The 12,313-nt window shown below is 42.4% G+C and overlaps 1 protein-coding gene across 4 annotated transcripts in view; it reads right to left on the minus strand.

The window, feature by feature from the left end:
* The window catches only part of LOC147017206 (CUB and sushi domain-containing protein 3-like), an 879,227-nt gene that overhangs the window by 303,879 nt on the left and 563,035 nt on the right, over positions 1-12,313 (minus strand). For all 4 annotated transcript variants that reach the window (XM_085846657.1, XM_085846658.1, XM_085846656.1 and 1 more), the window contains one exon: positions 9,575-9,762. In XM_085846657.1, the coding sequence (XP_085702783.1) occupies positions 9,575-9,762 (188 nt within the window). The remainder of the gene's footprint in view (positions 1-9,574; positions 9,763-12,313) is intronic.

A 12,313-nucleotide genomic window follows, 5' to 3' on the forward strand; every position in this document is an offset into this window, starting at 1 on the left:
GGGTGGAGGGGGTCCCCCCTCCTTTCTCCTCCTCTTCTCAATGATATGAGTGAGAAAAGCAGAAAAAAAACTTTTCGTGCACTTTATCATGAATGAACTGTTGTGGCCTGTTACAAATCAAGGTATTGCTGAGCAGACTGAACAAAATGGTGAATTAAGACCCCAGCGAGGGAGAGCGAGGTGGCCAAGGATGCGCCTGATAAAGGATAGAATTAAATAAGGCCGTTAATTAGCTTCCAATGGGGTGTTTTAATTAACCCAAACACCCAGTTTTCATTCATGCACCACCTTGGAGTTCTCTTATTGTGCTAGCAAAGTTTCAGACTGCGAGTTCATTGTTTGTCTTCTTCTTCTTCTTCTTCTTCTTCTTCTTCTTCTTCTTCTTCTTCTTCTTCTTGCTGATGGCAGCTTGGCTGCAGGGTAGCTTTAATTTTGTTGGGGAGCGGCTGTGCTGCTGCTGATGCGCCCCTGTACTAGTACACTGGTCCTCATTTCACCGATCTCTGAAGGATGACAGGCTGAGTCAACCCCACCTAGTGTTACTTCAGTGGAAAACGGGGCTCAAACTCAGGACCCTAAGATCCCAAGCCAGCCAACCTAGCTGCTAAGCCAACACCAGGCATTACATACACAAACACTGACACACACATTCGTACATATGTACATCTATCAAAATATGTGGAGTGTGACAAGCACTCCCTCGTCCTCCTTTTGACAGAAGTGCTGCACATACCAAAGCATCACCTCTGACACGGGGGTTCAACCTGGCCACTCATGTCAAAAGACAGAGATTTTAGGGTCACCATTGGTTAATCATCAAACTGAACCACCCATCAGGATTTCAGTTATTTGCCCTCGTTAGGGTAGCATACCAAATAAATATCAAATCAACGCTGACCACAGTCGTTTAATTTCTAATCATACCTGCTGGCTGTAACAGTATTAATTCAGACAACTCAGACACTCGGTTGAAAGTTGAAAGATGGCAAAAAGTTCCAACAAGTGTAACTCAATATCAAATTTTGAGTGAATTCTTTTTTTCCATTTTGACACCTGTGACCCGAGATAAAATCACAAGCTGGTAAAACACTTGGAACATGTGTTTCAATCCTGACAAATCTCACACTCTCACGATGTCTCTTTGAAAGGACTGTCTCAAACCTCTCCCCCTCCCCAATGAACTTTCTCAGCAATACCCTTGAAGACATCCTTTCATTCAAGCTTTTGGGCCTCACTATCTGCCATGATCTTTCTTGGGAAAGCCACATTTCGAATCTGGCCTCCAAAGTCAGTCGCCAACTGGGCATCCCACATCATGCAAAGTCCTTCCTTGGCACACCTGAAATTCTAGCCACATGCAAAGCTTTCATCCCCAGCATGATGGAGTACTGCTCTCCCTTCTGGGCTCCTGCCTCACACCTAGCTTGGCTTCACGCTGTGAAAACCAAGGCTTTTAGGATCATTGGTATCTCTCACGATGAATCCGTCTTTGGGTCTCACTCTCTCACTGTAGGCAAATCAGTGGTCTTTTTGTCTTCTACCATCTCCTCTCTGGCCTTTCCCCCCTCGCCCCCCCCCCACTCTGTCTGCACTCTGTCCCCCCTATATTTGAGCAGGATACTCAAGATCTGCCAAAAACCCCTTCTTGTGAAAATGCAAAAATCAAAAATCACTGCTCACCTTCACACTTTCATTCATCTTTTTTCCTGCCTCTGGAACAAACTCCCTCACTCTTCACTCCCTCTCCTCCCTCCAGTTCTTCAAAGCAGCTGTTCATCATCTTATATCTTACCCCATCCAAAATATTGATTTTTCTACCCCCGTTAATCCACCCTAAACCCACCAGATTCAAATTCACTGTTTTCCTTCCTGAAAGTCCCTGTGGTACCATCTTGTTTACGCCATGTTCCCCGCCCTGTCCCTCTCCCTTCCAGAGATCTCCTAATGTCTCTGTTCCCCATTGTTTTGTGCTTACCTCTCCCTTCTCACTTGTCTCCTGCTCCCCTTGTTATATGTTCTATGTTCTGTGTGTTTGCTCTTATACAAGCCTCGACATTGTATATAATCCCCACCCCCCAAGTCCTCACCCCCTGGGGTATGAACCCGAGTGTCAAATCCCCCCCAAAAATTGTTACATATTTCACGGTCCCCAAATGTTGATTCCATAAACAACGTTTCATTTTTAAAAAGTGCCCGTAATTGCATTTTGTGGTGTTTGAACTTTTGACTGCACCGCAGTGGGTGGGGCCAAAATGATATTGCTCTTGCACCTTATCATGTGGTGATCATAACTACCAAGTTCGGAAAATTCCTGCAAAATTGGTTAGGAGGACATGGCATGACAGATTGACAGACAGACGGACAAACGGACGGGAAGACAGCCAGAAAAAAGGAACCGATTACAATATCCCCCTGTTTTTTTTCAAAAAGCGTGGTGACATCGAGAGCAAAGTCGATAGCAAGCAATCACAAATCTTACACTTGCCACCAAAGTGAAAAAGGAAAGATGGCAAAAGGTTCCATCAGGAATTATCTAATATCAAATTTTGAGTTGACATATTTTTTCCCGTTTTGACCCCTGTGACCCCAAGCCCAGGAATGAACGACGATATATCAAATTTTAAAATTGCTAAGTTAAAAATTGGGTCATGAATCGGAAGTAAAATTCAAAAGATCGTTACATATTTTATGCATCTCCCAATGTTGATTGCAGATACAATGTTTCATGAAAAACTAGAGCGGCACTCTTCGAAATCGCGATGCCAACAGATATGCCTCTGCCCACATTATCATATCATGATACATACTTGTACCAAGTTTGATTTAAATCCCTGAACCCTGATTCAAAACATTAAATCAGTCTGGCTGTCAGAGCATACGTCCAATCAGTTTGAAATTTATAACATATATTTCCCATGACTTCTTCTTCTTCTTCTTCTTCTTTCGGCTGCTCCCGTTAGGGGGTCGCCACAGCGGATCATCCGTATGATCCGCATAGTGATTTGGCACATGTTTTACGCCGGATGCCCTTCCTGACGCAACCCTGGTCGCCTCTTACGACACAGGGATAAGGTACACCTATTTTAACCGGGGTATACACCGGCCCAGTATACTGGTACTCATTTCGCCGACCTCGGAAGGATGACAGGCTGAGTCAACCCCCTGGTGTATTAATTCAGTGGCCCAACGGGGCTTGAACTCAGGACCTATTGGATCCCAAGCCGCTGCCCTAACCACTGCGCCAACACCAGGCTCATATATTTCCCATGACTATCAGATCATAATTGTGAAGTTTCACGTCGATTGATGAAGCACTTAAAGCGAAATTTTTTTCAAAAAAAAAAGATTGTCGTTCAATCCAATATGGCTGCCAGACCATGTGACCTATTAATTATACGTGAACACCCTGGTATCTCCAAAGCTTGGGGAACATGTGGGTGATGTTTTCCATCGATCTATCAAGCCGTTCTGGAGACGTGGATTTTTAAAGGTATATTCTTCAAAAAAATAAAAAAAACAGAGCTGCCAAACCATGTTACCTGTGATGTCAAAGGTGGAGAACTTTTTGTTCCTCATGGATAGGTGATCATACCTGTAAAGTTTTGTATCGATCTGTTCAGCCATTTCGGAGAAGATTTTTGAAGGCTTTTATGTTTGAAAAAAAAATTGCACCCATGTCCACAGGAAGAGGTTCAGTTTGGCATCTTTTAAATGAAATAGGCAACAAACAAAATCCATTAGAAATAACCATTAGAATTTCCCTTTAGAATCCTTTAAAATTTTCCTTTAGGATTATCCTTTGGAACCCTTTTGAGGAGAAGGAGATTGGAACCATACTCTGTGCAGAGCGTTGGTGCTGCTTAAGCAGTCTCCTTGGCCATTGGGCACAATCCTGGACGGGTCGCCACTCCAACACAGTATCAGTCGCCACTCCAGCATGCTGGCACTCATTTTACCGACCTCGGAAGGATGACTGGCCGAGTTAACCCCACCTAGTATTAATTCAACAGCTGAACGGGATTTGAACTCAGGACCCTAGGATCAAAAGGCCACCACCCTAACCATTTAGCCAACACAAGGCATAACCTTTTGAACCCATTATAATTACCAGTTAGAACTCTTTAGAATTACTAATGGGGCCGTTGGTGCATTGGACCAATTTTTCATTGGTCTTCAAGGCCTTGCTGCATACCTGCTTGCTGTACTGCTTAAGCATTGGTTTGTCTTTCACCAAGCCCAGATGTGCTTGGGCGAGGGCAGGGATTATACATTCGATATTATTCTTGCAAAATGATACTACTATTATTATTGTTGTTCCTATTATCTGTATTAATATGCGGTTTGTTACAATGTTATCATGATTTTTGTTGTTTATTTTGTAAATAGAGTACCATGCCGCAGAAGGGCCTATTAAGCTGCCCAATGCATCTTATCAAATCATGCATTTAAAACATTGGAATTCTTCTGAGTTATTTGTAGTTAATTAGCCTAATCAACTCAGAAGATCATGACGATCATTTTGGTGTATCACATTCCACACCAGAACACTACAGTACAACTCCACAAAAAAACATGACACACACACACACACGCACGCACACACGCACACACACACACACACACACACACACACCTCATCCATTTATCGTCGAGTCTTAAAGATTCTATGGGGTCTTCAGGTTCTTTTGGGTCCTCTGGGTTTTGTGTGTTTTGGGTACTCGGGAACTTTTGGGTCTTTTGTGTATGGACATATGTATGTACAGATGTACGGACAGACGGACAACCTGAAAACATAATGCTTCCGGCACCTTCTCAGCGGTGGAATAAAAATAGGACCGCCTGTCCTGAAGCTCACCTGGATCAGGAGCAACAGTCACTCAAACCCACGCAGGCCTCCTTAGACCATGATTTTTTTGATGCCGTGGATAAACTTTAATACATCAGGGTGATGAAGGTTGTGGTCAAGTTTCATCGAAATTGTATGTGTACTTTCAGAGGAGATTTCAAACACCTATCCAAAGGCCCAGTCACACCTTGACGTTTTAGCCAGCTTATGCCGATTTTTGAAAAATTTGTCCAAAATGCTGGCGCACGTCCAAAACGTTATGGCTAAGTTTTGGAAACATTGAGAGCACGCTGAAAAACGCTGCCATACGTCGTAGTACGCTGGCTTTCATCGTTGTACTTTGCGGTTGCCCTCAAATTTTAGCATCCTTGAAATTTTATGACGTATGCCAGCGTATGACTCACAAGTTCCGCTACGCTGGCCATAAATTTTAGGTAAGTTATGCGATCGTTGACACACGTCGACACACGTTACTTGTAAGTTACTCATAAGTCGAAACACGTCGAGGTAATGTTTAGCGTCAGTATTCCAGACTCCCTGGTTTGTTTTTTTTGTTTGTTTGTTTTTTTTCTTCGGTATGACGGTGATGTTTACACTTCGATTTCTAGTGCGGTTATAATATAATATAATTAATAGGCTACTGCTCAACTATTTAAATCATAACCGCACTAGAAATCGAAGTGTCAGCATCACCGTCATGCCGAAGAAAAAAAACAAAAAAAAACCATGTAGTCTGGAACACTGACGGGTTCCTCCTGTGTGAACCCCATTTTTAGGTCATCTCTATCATCTCAGTAGAGATGACCTTGTAAAGCCAGTCTCGAAGTCTGTCCGCCCGTCCGTCCGTCCGTCCGTCCACAATCAAACCGAGTGGAGACAAATAACCAATAGTGGAATGGATAGAGGTCGATGAGACATGCACAACGATATAACTTTCAAGGTCGTCCAAGGTCGAGGTCAACGTCACGAGGCTGTCAAAGTTGCGAAAATCGTCGATTTCAAATCGTATCTCCTCCCTCGTTTATCAAGAGAGATCAAATGTTGTTAGTGATTCAGATACTATGGACTATTATCGAGAACAACACAAGCCATTTTTTTGAAATTTGCTCTCGTTCCGATTTTATACTTTTTATCCGCCTCGTGGTGCGCCGGAGACCTCAACACGGTCTCCCGCGCCAATTTTAACTTCAAATTCAATTATGCTTCCACCTTTCGCACTGCATAAGGTTGATCGACACTGAAATAAAGCAAATTCGACCTGAAATTCATATTAATGAGGGAAATGCATCGAATACATTGGGTGGGTGGGTGTGGGTGCCGAGATGCCGCGGATTCTGGCAGGCACGGGATGAAGCTTAGAATTGTCTCCTCGAGGGAATGCTTACTGTTGGGGTCTAGGAGATTAATGTTTACATTTTTGCGGGTTTTAGAACATGCCATACAGGTCTCTGTAAAAATTCCGGTGCAAAAGAGACGTTTTATGATTGTATAAAAAAAAATTTCGTCCGCCGCGTCACGGCTCGTCACGTGACACCACGCGCGAGAACAGACGCGTCGTTGAGTCACGTAAAGGTTTTGCGTGTGCGCGCTGACGTCATCGCGCTTCTCTACTCTGTGGCCGAGATACGACTTGATCGACACTGAAATAAAGCGAATTCGACCTGAAATTCACCTTTCGATTATAGATGCCCCTGATTTGATTTTGCTTCTGTCAACCTTTGGCAGAGATGACCGGCACTCCCACTCGGGGGTATTTTTATATACCAATTCCCCTAAACGCTGCCAATACGCCATTATATGGTAGTTGTAAGTTAGAAACACGTTGATTTAGTTCTTTGGTCGGCTGGAAGACGTCAATCAAATACGTCTACATACGTCAATGTGCGTTGGAAATATGTAAGGAAATGATTCAAACCATGTTACTCATAAGTTAGAAATAACTTTCGGGTACACTAGACATTACCTCGATGTGTTTCGAATTATGAGTAGCTTACAAGTAACTTTTGCCGATGTGTGCCAACATTCGCATATCGTGCGTACAACTTATTCCCATCGCATGCGGAACGTGTGAGGCATACGGCAAGTACGTCATAAAATTTTTAACACGTTTAAAATTACAAGACATACTCCACTTACTACGACGTATGATAGCGTACTTTAGCGTTCTATTCACGTATACTAAACTTACCCATACTTTTAAGTTACTCATAGGCTGAAAGACGTCGGTATAATGGATCGTCCTTGCGTGAGCGTCCACGGCCACGATCAGGACACTTATTTGCAGCATTCTTCAAACTTTTCTTCGTCGATGTCTAGCTTGGCTATGATTCCAATTGTCCATCGGCAGCGTCTATTTAAAATAGTCGAGTTTGAGCGTTTTAACACGTTCAGAAGAAACGCTTCAAATTTCAAAACCCCAGCGTCAAAAAACAAAGGCGAGTGACAGCAATTAAAATCGTTCATTGTAAACAATGAAAATAGCAGAGTGGTGCCGTTTAAAAGTCGTTGAGTGTAAAAAAAATCCAATTGTTGAGCGCAAGCGTCTACTTTCAATAGTGGAGTTTGAGCGATTTAACACGTTCAATAGAAACGATTAAAATTTCCGAGTGCCAGCGTCAAAAAACAAAGGCGAGTGACAGCAATTTAAATCGTTCATTGTAAACAATGAAACTAACTGAGTGGTACCGTTTAAAAGTCGTTGAGTGTAAAAAAAATCCAATTGTTGAGCGCAAGCGTCTACTTTCAATAGTGGAGATGCAGCCATTTAAATCGTTGAGTGGCAGCCTATGAACCTACCCGTGGACACGCGGACGCAAGGACGATCCATCATAACCCACACCCTCCCCCTCACACTCACCTACTACTGCCAACATGAACAAACTACTACTACTACTAATACTAATACTAATACTAATACTGATACTGTTACTGCTGACATGGACATCGACTCAAAAAGGAACTCGAAAACACTGTTGGGTTCCCCTTTTATGAGCAGCATTTTTATATACCAATTCCCAAAACCGCTGGGAACACGTCTTTATTTGGCAGTTGTAAGCTAGAAACACATTCATTGTTTTTTTTTTGTCGACCGGAAGACGTCATTGGAATACGTCTACATACGTCGATATGTGTTGGGACTACGTAAAGAATTGGTTCAAAGCACGTCAAACATAAGTTAGAAATAAGTTTCGCGTAAAAAAGACATTACCGCGACGTGTTTCGACTTATGAGTAGCTTATAAGTAGCCTTTGTGGACGTGTGTAAGCATCCACATATCGTGTGTAAAACTTATCCCCATCGCATGCGGAACGTGTGTCATACGCCGAGTACGTCGTAAAATTTTGAACATGTTTAAAATTTCTTGACGTACTCTACTTACTACGACGTATGATAGCGTACTTTAGCGTTCTACTCACGTATACCAAACTTACTCATACCGTATTTGACGTGCCCCAACGTTTTAGACACATTTTTCTTAGGTCGGCATACGCTGGCAAGATCGCCAAGGTGTGACCGCGATGTTGTCACTTCCATTTCTACGGCAGTTATGATTCGAATCGTTGTGCGTCAGCGTTTTAATAGGCTACGTCACGACATCGTCGGCGATGCGTGCAACGCGCTATGCCTAAGTTAGACTATCGTGGGGCATCGGTTGTGTAGGCCAACAACAGGTTCAGCATTCGTTGGTATAAGTTATCTCTAACACAACGAAACGTTCTGTGTCCATTACTAATATGTTATGCATACGACCAACTCGTTATGAATACGTCCGAATCTTAAAAAAAAAACATCAAAAGTTCAACGTCAGCCAGCGTTTTACATACATTTTAATACGTTGCCATCGCTGGCTAAAACGTCAAGGTTTGACCGGGCCTTAATACGTTATGCATGCGACCAACTCGTTATGAATACATCTGAATCTTTGAAAAAAAACATCAAAAGTTCAACATAAGCCAGCGTTTTACATACATTTTAATACGTTGCCATCGCTGGCTAAAACGTCAAGGTTTGACCGGGCCTTAATACGTTATGCATGCGACCAACTCGTTATGAATACATCTGAATCTTTGAAAAAAAACATCAAAAGTTCAACATAAGCCAGCGTTTTACATACATTTTGCTACGTTGCCATTGCTGGCTAAAACGTCAAGGTGTGACTGGGCCTTTAGGGGTGGTCAAATCCCGCCCCGTAGATCCCCTGAATGAGCGCAGATGTTGATGCGTCTGATACACTTTGGTACAACATGCGTGATGAAGGTTGTGGTCAAGTTTCATCGAAATTGTGTGTGTAGCTTCAGAGAAGATAGCAAATACCTATTTTGGGGGGATCAAACGCACCCCCCCCCACCCATAGACCCCCTCAATGAGCGCAGATTTTGTTCTCCGAAATGTTTGTAAGTGTGCCCACAATTGCATTATTTGTTACTTTTTGACATTTTGACCCCACCCAGGGCCGCAGGCCAAAATGATTCTGCTCTTACAACTTTTTTCCATGTGGTGATTATAACTACCAGGTTTGGTCAATTCCTGCACAACCGTTGAGGAGGAGATTGTATGACGGACGGACAGACGGACAGACTGACAGACGGAGCTGATTACATTTTATCCCACGTCTTTTTCAAAAAGAGTGTGGATAAATATATTGAGCCACCAAAAATCAAAATTCCCCCAATTTTAAGGGCCATATAAAACTGCATTGTAATGAAATAAATAGGAGAAATCCCTCACCTTTGTACTCGAGATAGAACCCGCGTAGGCTGACCGTGCTATCGCTGTGCAATTTCAAACACATGATGTTTCCAGAGCTTTCAACTTGGTTTGGCAACTCTGAGCCATGATAACTTCCCAAGAGCAATTCACCCGTATCGGGGCCGTCGTAAACATGGAGATAATCATAATTCACTTCGAGGCTCAGGCTGAGAGACAAAGAATAAATTAAAGAAGACAATGTTATGCACTTGCAGTTTGTCACCAATATTAATTCAATCATGCCGACACACCTCACCAAACTTATCTTTCAAAAATAGTAGGCCATTGTGAACTGGAATTGTGTTTTTAAAATAATTTTTCCTTGATCAGATTCTAAATTACTGTCCTAAACTACGGTATCACTGAAACAGCATGGCCGTCGGTATGGTGCAACTGCTAACACGAGAGCATCTCACAGCAATAACTTCATCTCATCTATCCTCTTTGGGCCAAGTGGCCCATAAGGCTGCAGCGCATACTCTCCAGTTGGTCCTGTTTCTGGCTATTGGCCTGGCTTCATCCCATGATCTCCATCCTATTTCATTTCTTTACATTCCGGAACTTATTCAAAGAAATGCAAAAACTTCACAATCGTAGAATTCCCTTTTTCATGTCTGTCTGGTCACACTTCCTCCCCTGCCAAACTCTCTTCTGCATCCATATTGTTTTAAAACTCACGAACACTTAGACTTCTCAGCCTCTTTATAAACCCCATTAGTCTGCAAAAAACATAAGAAAACATTCCTTGCTTCTCTGCATGTCAGTAAAAATGTGTGTGTGTGTGTGTGTGTGTGTGTGTGTGTGTGTGTGTGTGTGTGTGTGTGTGTGTGTGTGTGTGTGTGTGTGTGTGTGTGTGTGTGTGTGTGTGTGTGTGTGTCCATTCAGTGAAAAATCCATTGTTCAATGTTGGGCACAACAGGTGTTTAATATCCCTTGCAGACCGGCCAGTCTTTTGAGATTTGATTCATGATGGGGATAAACATTGAAGAAAATTCTCTTTAAGTTATGTCAGTCCGAAAATGAGTTCACAGGAGCTTGACAGCAATCCCAGAATGTGGTTAAATTTGCCAAAAAAATTGACAGTATAATTACTTATTTACTATTCAGACTACAAAACAAAGTGAGTGGCAACTGAACAGTGGATGTTAGAAAACAAAAACCATATTCAAAAAAGAACGTCATAATAATGACTAAAGTGATGCACCAACCATCTGCCATACAATCAGGCAAAGGAAACAGGTATTGAGACAGCACAAGTAAACAAAATGGATGGCTGCTGTTTTAGCATTATCTGGATGGATTTCACAACACACCTCATCTACATCTCAACACAAAAGAGTTTTCATATGGATCGAGCCAAATAATAAACTTGCGTTGTGAAATGTGTCAGGAGTACTTGAACCATTTTTGAAAAATGAAGTCTGTCCATGACAATGCAATGACAAACTTCCTTTTCAGACATTTACAGTTTGCAATCAACTATGCCACTAATGATACAATGTTTCATTGAAATTAAGTATTATTGTAATGAAACGCGGCAGGGAAGATTAAAACCTTCGCTCAAGCAAAATCAAAAATTACAATCAACGTTGCACACAATGCAAAAAGAGATTGCTAATTGTCTTGTAACAGATTTTTAGAATTACAGAAACATCAACCAGGCTGAGCTGGTGTTGTTGTTGGGTTCGACTGTTGGAGCATCCGCAATGAGTCTGTTAGATCGGTGGTTCGATTCTAACCCTGCCCAAGTTATAACAAAGACTTTAAAAATGTTTCGTGCTGCTTGCTAAGGAAGGAGGCGGGGGAAAGGGAAAATGTCCTTATAAAACATGCCCCATTGACGGCGGATAAAAAAAAGAAGAGCCGAAACAGATAGTGCTGCCAGCACCCAGAGTGCACTGAGAAGTTCCTTCTCCCAAGGTCAATGGCTGTGTTTCTTTCATGTTTAACGTCAAGTCCTGTATTGTTTGCATGGGTGTGCCCAATTTGTGTACACCAGCTCTCCAATGAGCCTCAGATCCAATATGTACAGGGTGACCCCCATAAAATGGAACCCACCTTTTATCGAGCACCATCTGACTTATGACAACCTTATTTTTTTTTTTTCAGGTGATCGAAGAAGAGTGAACCACAAAACAGACTATGAACGTTGGTGACGATTCTTCCATATTTAGCTTATCTCTCCAAAATAAGCTCATAGAGTGGGAACCGGTATTCGGCTATACGGACGTACACAAGTCCGTTTACATTTGACAAAAACAACTTCTCACAAACTACACGACCGAGATGGATCGAATTTGGTACGATGCATCAGGACAGGAACATGTCATGGGGTTGTGCTCCTTATCCGGATCCGCTCATTTAAAGGGGTTTAAAGTGGGGGTTTTCCCCAAAGATTAGCATTTCATTCAAAAATCTTATTTTCAGAAAACGACAGGAAAATCCAGACAGGCCAATCTTACCACGGGGCATTGGACCAGGCCCTAACCTTAAGTCGTGGTCCTCATGTCCATTTCTCCACCGGAAAGGGTGCCATGAGTCCCGTTCCCGAATCCCTCACTTTCACAAAAACATCTTCCCCACAACTATCTGAGTGATACTGCCAAAATTGGATTTAAACGAAAACTTGAAATATCTTCTTCTACAAAAGCGCAAATGCTTTTGATTCTATTCTCGTCAGGTTATGATCAACTACCCATGGTGAAAAAAAATTGTATA

Source organism: Eptatretus burgeri, chromosome 11 (genome assembly GCF_056783735.1).
Source record: "Eptatretus burgeri isolate ZD-2024b chromosome 11, Ebu_testis_v1, whole genome shotgun sequence".
Classification (NCBI taxonomy): domain Eukaryota; kingdom Metazoa; phylum Chordata; class Myxini; order Myxiniformes; family Myxinidae; genus Eptatretus; species Eptatretus burgeri.